The sequence below is a fragment of the Tricharina praecox genome, assembly GCF_024521635.1.
Source record: "Tricharina praecox strain CBS 144465 chromosome Unknown BZA05scaffold_5, whole genome shotgun sequence".
NCBI classification, from domain to species: Eukaryota; Fungi; Ascomycota; class Pezizomycetes; order Pezizales; family Pyronemataceae; genus Tricharina; species Tricharina praecox.
In genome coordinates, this window is record NW_026250407.1 from 389,123 (window position 1) to 409,320 (window position 20,198).

General features: G+C 54.4%; 7 protein-coding genes across 7 annotated transcripts; 1 reads left to right on the forward strand and 6 right to left on the reverse strand.

Moving 5' to 3' along the window:
• Positions 1–191: 191 nt before the first annotated feature.
• BZA05DRAFT_471738 (uncharacterized protein) lies at positions 192–843 on the reverse strand (the record flags this gene model as incomplete). The annotated part of the gene is made up of 3 exons (XM_051487980.1): positions 591–843; positions 351–535; positions 192–230 (listed from the first exon to the last, which is right to left on the reverse strand). Exons 2-3 carry the CDS (start codon positions 525–527, stop codon positions 192–194), a joined length of 216 nt encoding a protein of 71 aa, XP_051341945.1. The 5' UTR covers positions 528–535; positions 591–843.
• Positions 844–2,751: 1,908 nt separating this feature from the next.
• On the reverse strand, positions 2,752–3,956 carry BZA05DRAFT_216525 (uncharacterized protein). The gene is made up of 2 exons (XM_051479660.1): positions 3,448–3,956; positions 2,752–3,378 (listed from the first exon to the last, which is right to left on the reverse strand). The coding sequence occupies exons 1-2, from the start codon at positions 3,795–3,797 to the stop codon at positions 2,853–2,855; spliced, it is 876 nt and encodes a 291-aa protein (XP_051341946.1). The 5' UTR covers positions 3,798–3,956; the 3' UTR covers positions 2,752–2,852.
• Positions 3,957–7,623: 3,667 nt separating this feature from the next.
• On the reverse strand, positions 7,624–8,916 carry BZA05DRAFT_416381 (membrane transport protein-domain-containing protein; the record flags this gene model as incomplete). Its single annotated transcript, XM_051485398.1, has 1 exon — positions 7,624–8,916. The coding sequence occupies one exon, from the start codon at positions 8,914–8,916 to the stop codon at positions 7,624–7,626; it is 1,293 nt and encodes a 430-aa protein (XP_051341947.1).
• Positions 8,917–9,156: 240 nt separating this feature from the next.
• BZA05DRAFT_464730 (putative MFS transporter) lies at positions 9,157–11,674 on the reverse strand. Its single transcript, XM_051487743.1, has 6 exons — positions 11,127–11,674; positions 10,840–11,066; positions 10,489–10,782; positions 9,940–10,438; positions 9,531–9,883; positions 9,157–9,453 (listed from the first exon to the last, which is right to left on the reverse strand). Exons 1-6 carry the CDS (start codon positions 11,209–11,211, stop codon positions 9,280–9,282), a joined length of 1,632 nt encoding a protein of 543 aa, XP_051341948.1. The 5' UTR covers positions 11,212–11,674; the 3' UTR covers positions 9,157–9,279.
• Positions 11,675–14,976: 3,302 nt separating this feature from the next.
• BZA05DRAFT_349119 (CAP domain-containing protein) lies at positions 14,977–15,686 on the reverse strand (the record flags this gene model as incomplete). The annotated part of the gene is made up of 2 exons (XM_051481244.1): positions 15,075–15,686; positions 14,977–15,017 (listed from the first exon to the last, which is right to left on the reverse strand). Coding segments are annotated over exons 1-2 (552 nt in total), but the record flags the coding sequence as incomplete, so codon positions are not given.
• Positions 15,687–17,453: 1,767 nt separating this feature from the next.
• BZA05DRAFT_442427 (CAP domain-containing protein) lies at positions 17,454–18,224 on the forward strand (the record flags this gene model as incomplete). Its single annotated transcript, XM_051486753.1, has 2 exons — positions 17,454–17,937; positions 18,004–18,224. The coding sequence occupies 2 exons, from the start codon at positions 17,454–17,456 to the stop codon at positions 18,222–18,224; spliced, it is 705 nt and encodes a 234-aa protein (XP_051341950.1).
• A 567-nt stretch (positions 18,225–18,791) lies between these two features.
• On the reverse strand, positions 18,792–19,810 carry BZA05DRAFT_416385 (Alpha/Beta hydrolase protein; the record flags this gene model as incomplete). Its single annotated transcript, XM_051485399.1, has 3 exons — positions 18,792–18,998; positions 19,063–19,482; positions 19,535–19,810. The coding sequence occupies 3 exons, from the start codon at positions 19,808–19,810 to the stop codon at positions 18,792–18,794; spliced, it is 903 nt and encodes a 300-aa protein (XP_051341951.1).
• Positions 19,811–20,198: the final 388 nt, after the last annotated feature.

Here is a 20,198-nt window from a genome sequence, read left to right on the forward strand (position 1 = left end):
GTAATAGTTGTTACAGCAGGGCCTTCGAGCTCACTATCCACTCGGACGCACTCGGTCATTCGTGGGTGGGGGAACATTTGCTACGTACAAAACGAATTATAATACTATTCTTGAAGGCGAGGAAGCCATTGCCTAATTTTAGATTCCATGTCGGGCTTTCGGACGGCACAGGGAAAAGACAAAATCACACTCTACATTGCGATCGGGAACCGGATCGATATCAGGCCGAGCTACTCTTGAGATCACAGCATACAATACAGCTCTATGTGAACAATTCGTCACGACAGCACAGATCGAGGTAAAATCATAGGATACGCTCAATGGTAATAGGTAGTAGTATTTAGTAATACTCCCTGGGACTCGAGTCCCTCGAACTCGGAGACGAAGGGTGCGTACTTGTTCTTGTGGTTGAAAAAGTGTCGCTTGACACTGCCGGCGCCGCGCTTGAGGGTTTTGTTGGATGGAGCGATGGTGGCTTCGTCGGAGGAGATGAGGGAGAAGCGGCGCTTATGGATGTTGGCTGACATTTCTTTCGCTGGGCTCTGTGAGTGGGTGAGGCGCAGTGGTGGTGCTGGAAGTGGTTGGCTTACCTTTTCGGAGGTTGGTGTGTTTGAACTTGTGTGAAGGTGGTGGGAAGATGACGAAGAGTGTGGTGAGCTCGCGCTTTGGCGTGGTGAAAAGGAGTAGGAGTGGTGGATGATGAAGCGGAGTAGGAGTTGTAAATGGTTGAGAATTGGAGTGGTCAACCAAGTGGTGAAGTAAAGCGTGAAAGCAAGCTAGCGACTCCAACACCTACACACCTGCACGGTGTATCACTCGGTAAATCCGTTTGCTCGGACATGAATCGCGCTTGACTCAGTCAATGTGTCAAACGCCATGATCTGCAAAGGCCGAATGCTATGATGATGAAACAAAAAATCAAAAAATCAATGTGTCAAACCAAATACACAACACGCAGAATCAATCGTAACACTCACTAGCAATTCAGCCGGCCAGCGCACGTTTTCATGCTCAGTTCCACCCTCGACGACTAGGTATCCGAATTGATCCTTCTGATTTCAGGACGGATGTTCGGATCATACCGCGGGTTCAGTTCGATTTGGTGGACTCATCCCGTGTCCACCTTCCACAGGGTACCGCTGCGATCTCAGCCGCGCCAGCAACGGTGAGCATCACTGACGAGGTGCATATCTTGTATGTACATCTATGCGGTGCGAGAGCCAAAATCCTCGAGTTCCGACACACGCGAGAATGTTTTGCACGCCATGTTCCCGCGGCGACGATCCGAGACGACACGGTTCGGTTCGTAAGACGCCTGCTGCTGTAACACCTTCGGTGTGGTAGGTATGCCATTCCATCTTCCGGCAGCCATATATGACTTGAATATCACTTCAGACCCGGTTGAAGGGGTTGCGGTGATGTTGCTGGTATATAAAGGATTCCGGCGGGGTTCAATCGGCCAGCCACATGGTTCGACCCCCAGAATTTCAGAAAGTGCCAGTCGACTGACTGCAGTCCGTGGCGATCAAATGTTGGACGGACTGACTACACACCAACCTTCAGTTTTATGGACTGGGCTGGATTATCGGGAGCACTGCGGAGTATATGTACATGTAGACGGCCAAGAAGCTCAGCTCCGGCTGGCGGTGCACGGCCTCGCCTAGCCCGCCGTAACTATATAGAGTGCTCTAGGAAGGTTTCAACTTTCAACTTTCAACTTCCAGTCATCTTTGTTCTTTTGTCTTCGGCCCGATCAGTCCGAACACAAGCCCGAGTCCGAGCCCAAGTTCCAACGTTACCTGTCGGTATCGGGAAATCCACGCACGCCGGCTAGTTAGTAGAGCACAGGATGGCTTTCCCGGTTTTGTGGTTCTGTGGTTCCATGGTTCTGTGGTTCTGTGGTTCCGTGGCTGGGTCTGCAGTGAGAGACCCAAAAACGGGATGAGACGATGTGTATAAGCATTAAGGACGAGAGACGGACCCGGGAACGAATAGACAGAACAGATAGAACAGAATAGAAACAACTCAACGTTGAGTTGTTGACCCTCCACATCGCGTCTGAGCCTGGTCAGTGGTCACACCCCATAACACTGAATCGCTCCGTTAAGCCTCCAGAGTCCATACCGCTGCTCACCGCAACTGTCAACACGGACTCACAGAGGAGCCTCGACCCTCGACCCCAGCGCTTACTCAGCAGGTAGTCAGCAGGTAGTCAGCTACAGCCACCGCTACCAATCAAGCCACCGCCCTCCTAGCCCACACCAAGCCCAAGCCACAATAAGCCCAAGCCTCAGCCCTAGCCCAAGCCACACCACAACCCCAAGCCACTCCAAGAGAAAGGCCGCGCGTCACACAAGCCAGTCGGGAAATTGGGTTTGATGCATCCTTGCTGCAAGCAACTTTCCTGCATGCGCGACGCCGCGACCGTCCCCAGACTCCCCCCAGTCCTCACCCCCACGATCGTCTCGGGGCGCAATCGGATTATCGGACCGTATTTGCACTCTACGTACGACGAGGGGCGGGGAGAGGGGGGGTTGCACTCGCATTTCCCGCCGTCGTTTCGACCCGACTTCGGTCACTCAAATCACGTCAATCACGTCATGCGATCATGCGATCCGAGGATTGGTAGATGGAAACCAACATTCATTTGATTTGTGTGGTATCGTTGCAGTAAAAAAAAAAGAACAGAGAACATTCCCAATAAACACATAAACACCTTTTCATCATCTACATACGAATGAAGAAGAAGCAAGCACAAAAAAAAGAAAGGAAAAGAAGCCCAACACCATCCTCCACGTCGTACATTACACTGTTATGCTACAGACTCGTTTGATATCGACCACATCCACACTCTACAACAGAACGACACCAGCAACGACACCGACGACACCCATGACGGAGCCGACCATCATGCGGGGGGCGGCGTTGCCGGAGGCAGACGCCTCAGCGCCGCCAGCGGAGGCGGTCGAGGTCTGGACGGCGGAGATGATCGCGGCGGCGGCGTCGGACTCGATAGACTTAGCGGCAGCAGAGGCGAGCGCGGTCTGGGTGGAGAAGAAAGCGGCGACGCCAGAGGTGCCAGAGGCGATGGCGTTGTGCAGGTCGGCCGAGACCGAGCCCCAGCCTGCGACAGAGCTGTACTTGCTCTCGATCTTGTCGTCGATGTGAGCGATCTTCGAGGTGGCTCCGGCCCAGTTCGACTCGATGCCGGAGGCGGCGTCGGTCGCGAGCGAGGCTACGCCAGAGGTGATGCCCGAGCCGACGGAGCCGAGGGTTGCGGTCGCAGCAGACGCGATCGAGCCGATGTTGGACGTCGCATCTCCGATCACGGAGGTGATCTGCCCTCCGACTACAGAGCCGACGATGCTGGCCGCATCACTGGATGGTTGTTAGTTATCTGTGCTGCAAAAGGGTGCACACTGTTTGGAAGGGAGGGAGGGAACTAACCCAAGGTCCTGACGGGGGACGTTGGTTGCGTAGACGGAAGCGGCGGAGAAAAGGGCGAGGGTGATGAACTTGGTCTGCATGTTGAGGTTGTTTGGGGGGTTGTTGTTTGTTGGGTTGGAACGAGGGTGGTGATGATTGAGGTGAGGTGTTGTAGTGAAGGTGAAGATGATGATGATGGGGGGGGGAAAGGAGAGCAAAGGTGGGTCGAGGGGGTTCTCTTTATACGTTAAAGGGGGTGGATCTATTGATTGACTGACTGATTGATTGATCGACGCCAAACGGCCGTCGCCAACCACCTTCCGGCGCACGCCTTGGGCCCTTGGCCCTTGGGAGGGAGGCGCTCGAGGCATGAAGGGGCGCAGACCCTTGCGTGGCTACGAAGCACCTTGCCGATTCCATTGACCAAGCCTCAGTTCTGGCAATCTACAGCACTTACGGTTAGCTGGGAGCACGCACTCCCCGGAAACCTGTACTTGCTACTTGCTACTTGTTACGGGCTAACCACCTGCTACTCTAACTGGGGCCTGGCAGTGCTACATAGAGGCTTGGAAGTTGGCGGTCACTGGTGACGTCTGCTCTTACTCCCGCCGAGAGTACTGCTATTTCCATCGACAAATACCAATAATCACCGTGAGAAACACCCCAGAATCTGCACTGTTGCCAACTGCATGGCCACTTTATTGCCGGCTACCCGTGTTCTGTGCTGCTGCTGTGCTCCGAGACTCTACTGGGGTTACATTCCCAACGTCACTACTTTAAAAGCAAATTGGTGCGGAGGGGGAGGGATTGGGCAGTTGAGTACCGTACCGTACACCACCCTGCTTGCCCTGCCCTGGGTAGAGTGCTGTGCTGCGCATTCGTGCAAGTCCAGCTGTTGCTGATGGCGTTGATGTTGTTTTTGTTGTGATTGTTGTGATTTTTGGGGATACTCACGTCAGATCCAGCTAGAGTAGCCGGGCAGCACTTGGACTAGAGCATCTGCACAAAGCCGTGCCGGTGCTCGCTCCCTGTTTATACATAGCATCCATCTACACGAACGCGGGGAGCTCAAGCCTCGCTGGTGATTCTCACTGCGAAGGCTTCACTTCACGTTCACCGGGTCCGAATACATGGCAACCCAGCAGCCATGGCCCATAACCCAGCAGTCCAGCAAACAAGCTATGTACCCGGCTATGTACCCGGCTTCATACATAGAGCACCTATGTCACTAAGTACCACTCGGGCAAGGCTTCCACGGCACCGATCACAGCTGGTGCACAGCTGACAGAAGCATGTGTGTGTACTAGTACTCCGGAGTCCACCCAGGTAAGTTTGTAGAGTCCATAACTCCCCAGCCGGCACTCCTCCCCGGCATCGCAACTCGCAACTCGCAAGCATAAGTATGTATCTACGCCGGGACGAAACAAAGTTCCATACCTTCCATACCTGCTCCCCCGCGGTACGCCTGCCTGAAATCTTGGTTCACACAGTTTACCTACCTACAAATTACCATGAAGTCGAACCCGAGTATTAACTTCCAACTTCCAAGTAACCACCAATCGGCGACCCATCACACGGTAGGGTGAAACCCTTCCTGTCGTGGAACCATTCCAGAATCTCTCTCTGGGTATTCCACCGTTCCGCTCAGCCCCCCACACGACGTTTCTTGGAGCCGCGCGTAAAGTGTGTGCGCCCAGCGCCGAGCGCCGAGTGGCTGCCCAAGTGGCCAATGGGGCTGGCCAATGGCAAAGTTCTGCCCCGAGCGCGGGCGCGGGCGTGGGCGCTCTTGGCGGCCTGTGTGTGTTGCACTGTTGCACCGCCGTCTCCGTGTGAACCGTTGGGCAACGGGCAATGGGCACGGACGTGCAGAGAAAAAGAAAAAGAAAGCACCTATATCCATATGTTTATTGCAGTAGAGTAGGTAGATCGACAACTGCACATTGAATAACACTACATATGATATGATATGATATGTGGATCTGTTGCGGCAGCGGGCTTACGTATGTACAAAACAATACGGTGGTTTGGTGGTTTGCTGGTGGTTTGCTGGTGGTTTGCTGGTGGTTTGCTGGTGGTTTGCTGGTGGTTTGCGGAACGTCACTCGCTCTCGCTCTGGGGCGGAAAGACGCGAGACGCGTACGTACTCCGTCACGATCTACGGTATCCAATAAGGTCGGATGCGGTGATCATTAAACGGGAAAACAAAGAATGGAGAGAGAGAGAGAGAGAGAGAGAGAACGTTGCATACGGCCTGGTCTAGAGACACTCTACACGCACACCGCACACGTACTGTGGGATGGCGAATGGTCGGTATGTAACTCCTTCACTACGGATGCGGGCTGTGATTGGAAGTTAAACTACTAATATGATAGGCTAGACAGAGCAAGATGAGTGAGTGAGTGGTGATGACCACACGACCGAGGAGGAGGAGGAGGTACGGCAGCCATCAATGCCTGTCCGTACACCCACGTACCTCATTGCTAATACGTGCTCCGCGCAGAGTACTCTACTCTACGCAGGTCTTCAGTCTCCAGTCTCCAGCGTACTCCTACTACCTACAGGACCATTTGCGCCAGCGGCCAGCGTGCGGGAGAGCATCGGTGGCCCATGGAAGGCAGAAAAGCCACAACTTACAAGTGTTCCAGATCGGACGTGAATTTATCCGCCCCGGTCTCCAGATGCTTGGGAGACGGAACTTGTACCCGCTCGGTTCGAGGTGATCGGCCGATTTCGACGGGGCAGGGTGAGTCTCGCTCTTATGTACCGGCATACATGCCTGGGTACTTGGGTATTTGGGTAGGTAGGGAGGTATGCTTGGGTAGGTACTTGGGTAGATGCTGTCTGCTGGGTCTCGTCGCTGGTGAATGAAAGTCTCCACTTCACTCTACCTACTCTACCTACTCTACCTACTCTACTTCCAACGGACTCGCCACCGAGAGGCATCAGCACATACGGTACCGGTACCGGTGTGTAATCTAGATAGGCATGAGCGATTGTCCCACGTCCCGGATATTCTTTTCTCCCTTGGTCGGCGTGACTTCCGACCTGGAGTACCGTTCCATGCCTTCCATTCACCCCATGCAAGAACTGTTCTCACGCACAGAAAGTTAGAAAACAACTACCCCACGCGGGCCGAAGCGGTATCGAGCTCGTCTACCTAGGTAAACTCTAGACTCCAGAGTAGTGATCTCCGCACCAGGTCGTGGCAGCGGCGGCGGAGCAAGTGCCAACCCGTGAGGGAGGTGTGCCGCTAGGTATCACACATGAGTTGGAGCAGCGGGCTGCGGGAGCAGTGCATTAGCGCACGAGATCCGGAAGATCTAGTGCTTTACTGAGGTGTGCGCACGAAACCTACCGGCAGGCACCACCAAAACAGCTGCCTGGAGAATCATCATACTAGGGGAGTTCCTGCCTGCGACTCTACTCCTGCAACTCTGTTTTCTGGATCGAAGATGCCGTTGCCGTTGCCGATGCCGTTAGGGGGCCGTTTTTGCCGAGGGGAAGATACCCAACTACCCAACTACGGTGTGCTCTACTCTAGATATATGTAGAGTAGAGTGCAAAAGTCGCTGATCAGCCGTCGGACAGCGGAGCCGTTCCCAGGTAGGTACGAGTTAGGTAGGGCTAAGTACACAGTCTCGACTCGCCACTGCGAATGCGCGGCAGTCAGCACTAGTTAGTAAGTTGGACTGTTGGACCAGCACTTCCAGTCGCCGGCTGTGTGCACATTGCACTACTATATGCGCTCTCGTGAGAGCTCTGGATGGCAGTGGAAGCTGGAGCTGACGTCACATGCGGAAGCCGACGATCTGATCTTCCGACCTCGGGTCCCGCCGTCCGAACTTCGAAAGCTTGTGCTGTGCCACTGCTGCCCGGTTGACTTGCTATATATGTAATTCGCTCACAACATCCGATCAAGGTGATCCTTTTTCAGCTTCGGATAACACGGAAGCCGTATATATTATCGGCAGGGCACACGAAAAACAAAATCGTCACTGGAGTGGTGGACCGTGATACTGCAGCAAAACAAGCTTTTTGGAGATTCTATATACCTATGCAAATCTCGCACCCCCTTGACACCCCAATACCTTAACACCCAACACCCCGTACAAACAAACGCCAATAAACGCAAATGCAAGACAAGCCCCCTCCCCCCCAATGTCTTGCAGTGGGTATATATGTAAATATCACCTCCGCCTACAGCACGAGCCCCGGCCTCTGCTTCCTCTCCTCCAGGATCATCTCGCAAGCCTTCAACGCGGCCACCACAGCCAGCGACATGATCGGCGTAACAACATAGAAATAGGCAAGCGTTCTAGCCACCATCATCTTCCCGTGCTGACCGACGCCCGAGACCTCGGCCAGACTGCTCAGGATCATGGCGGGCGGGCCTATCGGCATGAGCATCAGCGACCACCACAGCATGGGATCGGAATCGAGCAGCTGCGTCTTTGCCGCGACAAGGTACACGAGCGGAATGCTGACGAGCCCCCAGAAGATGAACCGGATGGCGAAGATTGCGGCGACAGCCTTCTTGGGCGGGTTCGGCGAGGGCAGGTGCTTCGGCGGCGTGAGCGAATCGGAGAGTTTCGAGCCGACAACAAACATCTGCAGCGCCGTGAAAAGGTCGCCGATGTTGCGGAGAGAGGACGTGAGCCACGCGTTGAGGAAGCCGCCGTCCTGGGTCTCGGCGAAGAGAGCGCGTTGCAGTGGTGGGGTGAGTCCGATGACTACTGCAAAGATCGCCCCCCAGAGGGTGGGAGTCAAGAGTGAGGAGACGTAGGAGAGCGCCTTTTGGACGCGTACCGGGAGGCGGCCGAACTGGCTCGAGGCGGTTTCTTCCACGGCGGCGAGTCGGGAGGTGATCGGCTTAGGAAGGAGGGTGGAGTTCTCGTCTGCGTCTTCGTCGTTGTTGTCGCCGTTCTGCTGGTCGTTGTCGCCCTCGCTTTCGTCCTCGTCCTCGTCCTCCTCCTGTTTCATGTCGTTGCCGAGAATCTTCGGCCCGATCGCGAAGGTGGCCGCATTCGAGACCATGCTGTTGATCAGGAAGAAGCTTTGCGCGCGCTCCACCGCTGCCGACACATCGTCTCCCGCAATCGAGCGTAGGATTCCCGTGGTCGTCAAGCTTTGCGTCAAGAGTAGCGGCAGCGATGTGGTATTATTGAAAGCGCACGCCGCACCCACCCAGCTCGGAAGCTTAAACACTTTCTGAGCCAGCTTGCCCAGCGCCAGCGAGATGACGCTGTAGAGGATACTCCAGATGAAAACGGGAACGTAACTCGTGAAATTCCCCGGCTGTATCTGGCTGCCGACGTTGGTGATCAACAGCGCCGGAAGAAACATGTTGACGCAGAGCGAGGAGACGTTTTTCGCCGTGCCGGCGTCAACCATTCCCATGCGCGCTGCGAAGACGCCGTAGCCGAGCGTGAGGAGAACCGAAAACGCGGCCTGGAAGGCCCCCAAACATGAGGCCGCAAATGCTGAAGACATCGAGTTGGTGGTATCGTACGAGACGTGATGATCACGCCGGGGGGGGGTTCTGTGGCCACACGACATGGTGCCGAATACGGTGAGCTTATATCGTCGGTTCGGCATGTAGTGATGTCATGGATCGGCGACGTCAGGGAAGCCGAAACCACGGCAGGGCCAAGGCACAATCGTTACACATCCTAGCCGCCCAGCCACCCAGTCTTTGACGGACGACTGGCCGACTGGCCGCAGCTGCAAAACACGCTTTTCAAGCCACTTCGCTTATGCCGTCCAATTGATCGTGATCCAGTTAAACTATTCTATTCACATATATGCTAGGTACTCTACATACAACTCACGAGCACTGCTACCTACCAAGTCAAGCTACATCGAATGAATGTTCGAATCCTTCGTAATCCTCCTCAAATTCTTGCCCCAGATGTACAGCGGGATCGCAAACAGGTATATCACCACTGAGGTTCCCATGATAGTAGTCATGGGCGCAACATACCCGGAGCTGATGATCCAGTGGGTCAGGAACTCGGCGACTCCATACCCCTACATTCCCACCGAGCACACGTCAGTCAACGGACGTTCCATCCGCAGCGCTCGCCGCCAGCCGGAGGGAGACATACCCAGAGATTCTTGTTCACAGTGGCCGAAACCAGTATCTCGCCCGCAACGGGCTTATACGAATCGATCGAGTAGGTCATGGCGATGGCCGAGATGGCCGAAACCTGGAGGCCGAGAAGCGTGTATCCCACGATCACGATAATCTCCCACTTCCACGCATTCTGGTAACCGTATGCGGTCACCAGTGTCCCGACGATGGTGCAGAGAACAAACGGGATCAAGCTCGGAAGCCGCATCTCGGGTTCGCGGATGCCGTTGTTTTTGCGCGTGGCCCGCATCGACACCCAGTCGCTGAGCGGGCCGGCGGTTAGCATGCCGATGGTTGCGCCCACGAGCGGCGCGAAGTTCGTGAGTCCTATGCATCGGTCCAGTCAGTTCAGAGATCAATCAAATGGACGGGTGAGAGCGTACCAACAGCGGTGCTGGACATGTTATACGGCGGGGCGGCAAACGCCTGCGACTGCGTAAGATTGACCATGAGGAAGCCGCTCGCGCTCCACGAGAACGCAAACGACGTCCACTCGACAATCGGGAACGAAAACAGCTTGATCGGGATCCACAGGGACAACAGCGACTCCTTCTTTGAGGTGCGCCTTATGACCGAGACGAATTGTGATCTGATCGGTGTGCCCTTGCCGAAATATTCGTCGACGTGTTCGAGGGCGTGTGGGGGATTCTCCGAGGTGGCGACGGTCGGCTTCTCGGCGTCGGCGTTTGAGGAGTCGGACGGGATCAAGCCACGGTCGTCGCTGCCCGGGCCCGCGCCAACGAGGTGGCGTCGGTCGTAGTGGGTTTCCGGGTGCAGGAAGAGTTGGAGGACGATCATGACACCGTACAGGACGACGTTGAGCCACCAGAAGCTCCTCCAGCCATATCGGTCGGTCATGGCCCCGGCAACGATAGGTCCCACCTATACAGGGTGAGCGGATTTAAACGCGGTACTCGGAGGGATACACTTACCATCAGCGACCCGAAGTAGCTCCACGTGTAGACGTTCATCCAGAACCCACGCTCGTGGAGGAATTTGATGTCGCTAATCAATACCGGAGGAAGCGTCTCAGCAGTACCCGCACCCACACCGTGCAGGATGCATGCGCCCAGAAAGGAGCTGTAAGATGTGGCCGTGGCCCTCCAAATGCAAGATCCGAGCGAGACCGCCGCAGAAGCTATCAGGACCCACCGACGACCGTATGTTGTGGACAGTGGCACCCAGAGGAAATTGCTAAACCCGAGCACAAGGATACTTATACCGATCTTGACACAGAATCAGCTTGAGAGGCGGGAGACAACACGGGAAGAAAGAGGCCCTACAAATCGTAGGATCTCAGGTGGACTCCTGTTCCATTCCGCCATGTACTGGGGAACCTGCGGCGCGATCGCCAAAGGCCCGAATGCTTGAAGGAACGATGTCATGATCATGCTCGACATCACGATGCCCTTCCACAACGGACTCCAATTGAGCGGATCTTCTGGATTGTTGGAGGGCTGGGGCACAAGGACTCCATCACTCTTGCTCTCGACGAGGTGGATTCCGGCCACTACATTATTGCAGCATCAGCTCTGCCAAGTCCCCCGAACAGGCCCGTGGGCATAGATACCTTGCGCCATAATCTCGGTCCCCGGTATGATGTCGACATGGAGGGCGTTCTCAACCTCGCGGACGATTTCTGGGTCATTCTCCATTCTGATTATTGACTTATCCAGTGACCAGCATAAAAAGGAGCGAGAATTGAATATAAATGGATCCGCGAAAGATCTTCCCCGCCCCTAGAATTTACTTCGGCTATAGCGTAAGGTGGGGTACATGAAGGTGGACTAAAGCATGGAGGTCACGGAGGCGAGATGGAGGACGAATTGCTGTTCGTTCTCTATGGCATGCGGGCGGAATTCCCATGTACCCAGGGACCATACATACTCGTACTCGCACACGAAACCGGCGGGCTGGGAATTGTCTGACAACTGCCTACATAATATCTCGCTTCCAACGAGCGTGCTTAGTACCAGATGAGTAACTGCGGTGTTGTTCGTCGCCGGGAGTGGTCTCGGGGGCCCATACTCCACTACTAGTACATAGGACCGTCGGTCCCACCGGCTTGTTCCTTGTGGGGCTGTGGCTGTTGGAAAGTGATCCCATATTGATCACCGCCCGCTCTAGAATTACCCTGGATTTCAAAGCTGGCCCATACAATGTGACATGCATATATCTGCTATCTAGTAACCGTGCTCTAGACAAACCTCCGCTGCTTTGAACCTGGTATGTAACTGGAACGTACCGCAGGTGTCTCTCAATAGCGTCCCAACGCAAGGAGTGTGCGATGACCATGATTCAAACAAATCCCAGTTCCGCCATCTCGGACTTTTACATAAGAGGACATACACATAATCGGCAATAGCAACCAGGTGAACCGTGAATCCTCAGCACGCTCGTTGACAAGTACATACCAAATATAAGAGTCATCTAGGGCGGGACATTCCCCACCCAACCCAGTGCCCACCCCTCCGGTAACTAGGTTAGAGATAAGGTGCATAAAAACGCGCCAAAACTCTCGCTTACGGTTTGCGGGGTACGGGTAGTATCCGCTTTGGGTTGTGCATGGTGCACCAACCGATCTGGCGCGTACTCTATGTATCATATGAGGTATGTGTGAGGTGTGTATGCCAATCATCTGCCGGGTATGCCTTCCAGTGCGTTTTAGTATCATACTTGGGATTTTACAAATTTTGATGCTCCGCGTGTTTAGGCAGGGGAGGGGGGAGAGGAGGGCGACGTTGGCTTGGGTGGCTGGAACTTGGAAGCTTGAAAGATCTCGTGAGCACGGGCAATTCCGGTTTTTACGCTCGCAATCGAGCGGCGAGCAACGAGACGACCGAACGACCGACCGACTGGCTGGATCGCAGGAGCTGGACTTCTTGGCCGTCCACGCGTACTCCAAGAACCGGCAGTGCTCCCAATAGTCCAGTCCAGTTCGGCTGATAAAATTGAAGGGTGGTGTGTGGTCAGTCCGTCCAACATTTTGCCGCCACGGACTGCCACGGACTGTCACTTTCTGAAAATTTAGGGTCGAACTATGTGGCTAGGTAGCCGATTAGAATCCCACAGAACTCTGGGGGCCGAACCATGTGGCTGGCCGATTTGAACCCCACTGAATCCTTCACATAGGTAGAAGCAACATCACCGCAACTCCTTCAACCCTTCACAATCCATCCTTCCATCAAAAATTCAGGTTTCGTACACAGTTGTGGAAAATGAAATCCTTGGTGCCGGCCACCGAAGGCTTTAACGTTCCGGATGTGTTTCAAGCAAAGAAGCCGGGTCTGAAGGGACGTTCAACTCGTCATATATGGCTGCTGGAAGATGGAATGGCATACCACACCGAAGGTATTACACGATGGAGATGTCAGACTCTGGAAAAATGTTCTTCACCAATTTCCAACATTTTCCATTCAAAGTACCTACCAGTCCATGCGGTCGACTGCCGTCCGTCCAGTCCTAGTTACCAGCCGCGCAGAAGGCCACCCAGTTCAGTCCAGTCCAAGCCTCAAGATGGACTGGACTGGACTGGACTTTCGGAGGCACTGGACCTGGACCGGTAGTAAAAACCGAAGATCTAGGTAGGTACCCTCGGCAACGAAGTTTCAATCTTTAGTGACGGCAACCCCCTTACGAACCGAACAGAACGGCATCGTCTCAGACCGCCGCCGCTGCCGGAACATGGCTTACAAAGGATTCGCGCGTGTGTAGGAACTCGGAGATTTGGGCTCTCGCACTGCATAGCTGTACATAGGTACCTCGTCCGTGGTGCTCGCAGTTGCTTGCACTGCTTTGGTCGCTGCGGTGCTCCATGTAAGGTAGATACGGGATGAAGCCACCCCAACCGAACTGAACCCGCGGCATGATCAGAAAATCCGGCATACAATCAGAAGGATCAATTCGGATACCTAGTCGTCAAGGGTGGAAGTGAGCATGAAAACGAGTGCTAGCTGGCTGAATTGCTAGTGAGTATTTCGATTGATTCTGCGTGTTGTCTATTTAGTTTGACACATTGACTCTGAGTCCAGCGCTATTCATATTCAAGAAATCGGGTTACCGAGTGATACACTATGCAGGTGTGTAGGTGTTGGAGTCGCTAGCTTGCTTTCACGCTTTACTTCACCACTTGGTTGACCACTCCAATTCTCAACCATTTACAACTCCTACTCCGCTTCATCATCCACCACTCCTACTCCTTTTCACCACGCCAAAGCGCGAGCTCACCACACTCTTCGTCATCTTCCCACCACCTTCACACAAGTTCAAACACACCAACCTCCGAAAAGGTAAGCCAACCACTCCCAGCACCACCACTGCGCCTCACCCACTCACAGAGCCCAGCGAAAGAAATGTCAGCCAACATCCATAAGCGCCGCTTCTCCCTCATCTCCTCCGACGAAGCCACCATCGCTCCATCCAACAAAACCCTCAAGCGCGGCGCCGGCAGTGTCAAGCGACACTTTTTCAACCACAAGAACAAGTACGCACCCTTCGTCTCCGAGTTCGAGGGACTCGAGTCCCAGGGAGTATTACTAAATACTACTACCTATTACCATTGAGCGTATCCTATGATTTTACCTCGATCTGTGCTGTCGTGTGACGAATTGTTCACATAGAGCTGTATTGTATGCTGTGATCTCAAGAGTAGCTCGGCCTGATATCGATCCGGTTCCCGATCGCAATGTAGAGTGTGATTTTGTCTTTTCCCTGTGCCGTCCGAAAGCCCGACATGGAATCTAAAATTAGGCAATGGCTTCCTCGCCTTCAAGAATAGTAGGTATTATGATTCGTTTTGAAGTAGCCATTGTTCCCCCACCTACGAATGACTGAGTGCGTCCGAGTGGATATAGTGAGCTCGAAGGCCCTGCACCGCGCGAGTGCAACAGTACCGGTGTGTGCCCGAGGACTTGCATACGCACGCTCATGCTGAGGCCGTGAGAGCAGCTCGAGGTTTGCGGTGCCCTTGCTGAATTCCAACTTCTATGTGATACCTATTGCAATCTGCAGGCGCTAACTACTCTACTCCACTCTACACAGACAAACAGAACGGAGCAGCTTTCGGTCTGCCTACTACCTATGATATATCGAGTAAACACCGCCATCAATCAATCGGAATAAACTAGAAATATGTATGTACAGATGTATCTAAGTAACCACATAGTTCCATCCACTCAGCTTCTCTAGTTACCCGGGACGTACAAATATTCCGAGGCGATCTCGGAGACCCAGCGCACCAGCAATCCAACAGCATAAGCAAAAGCCCAAATCTGCATCACCACAACAGCAGTAACAATCCATGAGCGAGCTGTCGCCCTCGGCGCCGCCGAAACGAACCCTCCAAAACCCTGGTTCTTATCCGGCGCCGAGCCCGAGGCCTGTTTAAACGTCAGGTGCAGGAGCGGTGTGCCACCTTCGCATTCGGGAACAACGTTCTCGGGGAACCTGCCCTGGATGTTGCCTTTACAACCCATTAGCCTCTCGCGAATTCACATCCTCCCTCTTTCTGGGGGTATACCCTTCGGAGAGTACTCGCAAACAAGCTCGTACGGGAGCTCCGCGCTAAATCCCCGGGCAGCCCATACGGCCGTGCAGTGTGTCAGCGCGCATCCGACACGGGAAGTGTTTCTCCAGACGATGGCGGAGAAGCGGCCCGTCTCCTTGGCCCACTGCGGGTTGCTCCAGTCGTAGAGCCGCCGCTCGTCGTACATCCGATTGAGCGCATCTGTGGCAGACAGGCCCCACCCGATGTTCTCGCCCATTCCGGGCGGAGATGAGTGCGGCTGAGGACATGTCGAGCTGTACTCCTGCGCTACGGACGCGAGATGGGCGTCCCAGGATACGGGTGCTGCGGAGTGCACGGCGCGGATTTGGTTGTGCACGGTTAGGCACTCGCGGATGAAGGATGGGTCGGTGGAGGTGGTGATGGAGGGGTCGGCGATGGAGTACACAAAGCCCGACAGGAGGAGGAGGAACAGCAGCAGGGCTGCTGGTTGAGACCTCATGTTTTCCCGGTTCAAAATGGTCATGTTGACAGCTGGGTCTATACTCTGTGTATGGAATTAGCTTGTGAAGGATGGTCCAGGAAGCTGTGTATGGAGCAGATGGATCATATACTGAGCTGAGAAAGGTATGTTTTATACTTGTTGTACCGAAAGGTTCCTACAAAAGCCCGGTGGATGTGGGAAATTGAAAAGCTGGAATATCCTTCTAGTATGACAAGCAGAGTCGATGAAGGAGGTTGTGATCACATCTCAACTACTCACACGGCCGGAAGTTTAGGGCTCCCACCCCTCGCCCTGTGAATAATTGCTGATGAACGAGGTTTCCTCAGTGTCGTCACATAGGATAACTGTTCATCCTCAGACACAGATCCAATCTCAGATAATAACCTGCAGAAGGGTGGAGACGGGGGGGCCCCTGGATTTCCGGCCGTGTGAGTAGAATCATGCCAGTGTCTACCTACGTGGTTCATGAGCGTAAACGGCGGGCCATCCGAGGTTGGCGAGTGATACACTATGCAGCAAGGATGGACATTCGCCAAACGCTCGCCTGGCTGGTTCCAGTGGGTACCATTTGCTAACATGCTTACATAGAGTACATAATCTTATCAAAGTATCCCGACGCCGCCGATACGGTCCCATCATCTTGTCCTCGGAGTTAGCTGAGGTCTCGGCGGTGGGCTGTGGGCGGTGAGCGGGCTCATTGTCCGCACGTTATACTGGCCGGCTGGCTGGTAACGGTCCATCCTTGAGGCTTCTCAAGACAGAAAACGACATCGCCCCCGGCAGCAGTATCATACCGAGTCCGCTCTATATATGCATTGGGGGCCGTGGTGGCTCGGCAGCATGCGTAGCAAGATCCCCGTCGGAAAACGTACATATGTGCTGATGTATTCTCGTTCTCGGTCGATGGCCGGGACCCGTAATCTTACGCAGTAACTTGGGAATGGATGATTTGGCGAGATTTGTAACGCACTTGTGGCAAGGCGGTGGAGGAGCTGTCGGCGAGAGGAGGAAGTGAAGGAGGACTCCTGTCGGCGGGAGAAACCGAATGTGGTTAGTAGTGGGCAATGGGCATAAACGTTGGTAGGCCTCAACTTTGGCGGCCATGGCGGGGTCGACCAATTGAGTCCGGCAGGTTTTTCTTCTTTTTCTTCTTTCTTCATCATCCTCTACAGAATAGACGATCAACCTCTATCTCCTCTTTCTTCTGTGTGTGCTCTCCTCTCGATCCCGCCTCCGGCCTGCCAGAGGGGTGTTGAAAAAAGAGCCATCTGCAAAACCCTGCTCGTGCGTTCTCCTGCGTTCATGTCCTTTACCTTTGCTGTCGTCCAGTATTGTGGCCCGTATGGCGGACAAGTCGCACGAATTAGTAGGTACCCTTCAGCAACACAGGTCCATCGAAGCTAATGTTTGCTACAGTAGTGGAGATGCCGGCCGGCCAGCCTTGAGCTGTACTCTTCGATGTACTGCCAAAGACCTACGACTCGGGATGCCCCACATGAGCGGAGGAGGAACGAAAATACTCGTAAACACGTGATGTTACTCGTCCCATCCCAAACACTCCAGCCGTTTTGCATGACGTATCACTCGCCAACCGATGGCCCCCGTTTACGCTCATGATCCACGCAGATGGCTTAATTTTGACAGTCGAGATGCGACCACGACACTCGCGGCCTTCTCGGTCGACTCCGCCTGTCATAGAAAGATGTTCAACATGTTCAATTCTCCGTAGCCACCCGCCTTTTGTATGTACATAGGAACCTTCCCGCGCAACAAGCATAAAACGAACAGCGCAGTCCAGCCAAAGCCTGCTCTTGCTTCCTACACAGCTTCCTAAATCATCATTCACCAGCTAATTCCATACACCGAACACAGATCAGTTAGCTATCAACATGACCAATAACCAGCATAACACGAAATACCAACCAGCAGCCATGCTGCTCCTCCTCCTCCTGCCGGGTGTCGTCCACTCCACCTCCTCCACCGACCCAGCATTCATCAAAGAATGCCTAGACATGCACAACAAGATCCGCGCCGCACACTCAGCGCCCCCTCTAACGTGGGACGCCCGACTCGCAGACGTAGCGCAACGTTACAGCGCAACGTGTCCGACGGGCCACTCGATGACGCCGGGGCTAGGCGAGAACCTCGCGGGTGGGTACGCGACAGCGACCGAGGCGCTGCAGGCAATGTGGGACGAGCGACAACTCTACAACTGGAATGACCCCAAGTTCTCGAAGGAGGCGGGCCACTTCACCGCCATCGTCTGGCGCGATACCACACACGTCGGTTGCGGAATGACAGATTGCTCCCATATTGGGGATGGGAACGGGAACCACTTTGGGAACTCGTTCGTTTGCGAGTATACTCTGCATGGTAAACCCCCCTTCCCCCCCTTTCACCCCCCCTCTGAGACCTAACTAACTAACAGGATCATGGCAGGCAACGTCGAGGGCCTATTCCCGCAGAACGTTATTCCCGAAGGCGGCAAACCGCCCCCGAAGTCCGATCAGGGCCCGCCGGGCTCGCCTCCAGATAACAACAATCTAAATTCCGGCGAAGTCTCGGGGGCGCCGGCGGCGGCGACCGCTCGTCCGTGGGGTGTTGTTGCTGTCACTGTGATGCTGCTGGTGTGGGGCTTTGCGGGCGTGTTGAGACGCTGATGTAGTTACCCACTACATACTTTGTACATACCTTGGGCATCTGGCATCGTCATTTTTGTACATACATAGGCACATAGATCACTCGATTGAGTGGATGGAACTACTTGATTAGGTACATCTGTGCATACATATTCTACATAGTTTATTTTGATTGATGGCGGTGTTTACTCTGTATATCATGCCATAGTAGGCAGGCCGAAAGCTGTTCAGATCTGTTCGTCTGGAGCAGGGTCTGAGATTGTAGTAGTTGGCGCCTACAATAGGAAGTGTAGGAAGTATATACCCGCTGGAACTACTAGTAGCCAGGCGAGCGTTTAACGAGAGCCCGCTTGTCATTTAATCGTTCTTTGGCCCCTACTATTTATCTTTACATAGTTGTTTATTGACTCTGATTCTCTCCCTCTCTCTCTCCCTCTCTCATCACCATTCTCCACGCAAAGCCATAGGCCCATAGGTAATAATAATACTACATTCTTAATCATTCATATATACACATCGCACACATCAGACATGTCTCTCGTAACCAACCAACCGCCCAAGTACCAACATACATACACACACAGGTACCTAATCCCTATGATGATGCTCACCCCGCTTATTCTTGAGCTTCATGATCTCGACGAGCTTGGCATTGACGCGCTCCCACTTTCCCCACGAAAGGTAGTGCGCACCTCCAGGCACAATCTCGAACGACCCCAGCAGGTCGTTCGCCTCCAGGACCGCCCTGGTGCCGTTCGCGTGCACGTCGACCGTGTAGATCTCGTCCAGTTCGCCCTGCCACTATGTTAGGCGCTGCGTCGGGGTGTGTGGGGGAGCGAGGGGCGGGAGCGGAACTTACGTGCATAACATCGATCTTGACGTCGAGCTCTCCAACGCGAGGGACGATATCGTCTCTCTCGAGCAGCTGATTCGTGACCTTTACCATGCGGGCCTCATTCTCGGGGGAGCCTCCGTAGCGTTCCTTCCACGTCGCGATCCAGTGGTTGCCAGCATCGATCTCGCGCTGCGTTGCGTCCGGCGAGTTGATGTCGACGCCGAAGCCTGCCTTGTTCACGAGTGCGAGGTTCTCTTCGATGTACGGGAAGTCCGTGGTTAGGTAGGTGATCGACGCTTTGCTCTCCGCTGTCTCGACCAGGATCGAAGACCCCGCGTAGACGATCCGGTTCACGAGGCGCGGGCGCTGCAGTGCGAGCCGCGTCGCGATGAAGCCGCCCTGGGAGGTGCCGCAGAAGGTCGCTTTGGGGATGTCGAAGTGGTCCTGGTGGATTCGTTAGTTTTCCGGTTAATCGTATGGGGGAGGGTGTTTTTACAAGAAGCAGGCCAACGTCCGTAGCGGTGTCCCAGTAGGTGAACTCGTCTCTTCCGGTGGTATTTCCATGTCCGTGGATATCAACGGCAATCATGTTCCATTTCTGGTCCGCAAGCTGGGGATCCGTGAATTGCGGCTCAAAGAAGGAGCTGTCGGTGATGAACGGGTGCAGGAGGACCAAGGTCGGCAGGTCCGACTTTGGCACCGCCGGCGCCGACCGGTAGCCCAGTTGGACACCGTTGGTGAGAGAGAGGAGCTGGAGGACTGGGAGCTGCATCTTTCCAGTGGATGCGGATGAGGTGGTGGTGGTAGTGGAAGGCATCCTTCAAAAGGGCGGCGGTGGTCGGCTTTATGCAGGCGAGAAGCTCGGCGGCGATTGTATTCCGATTGTATGTATTGAGACGACTATCAATCTACTAGTATCAGACTACTGCTTCTTCTGCTTCCTGTTCCTGGTGCCTGACTCTGGGCAGCCTGTACGTTCGTTCGTGGCGAGACCAAGAGCTGCGGGGTGCTCTGAGTGTAACAATTCCGGGGCTGGCGCGGGGCGGGGGGAAGCTTTTGGTTGGAAGGCAAGAAGTTCGCGATGTTCTAACTGTATGTACCGGAGCGGCCGAACCCACGGGCCCCCCTCTCTTTTTATATGCCGGTGATTATGCGGGCGA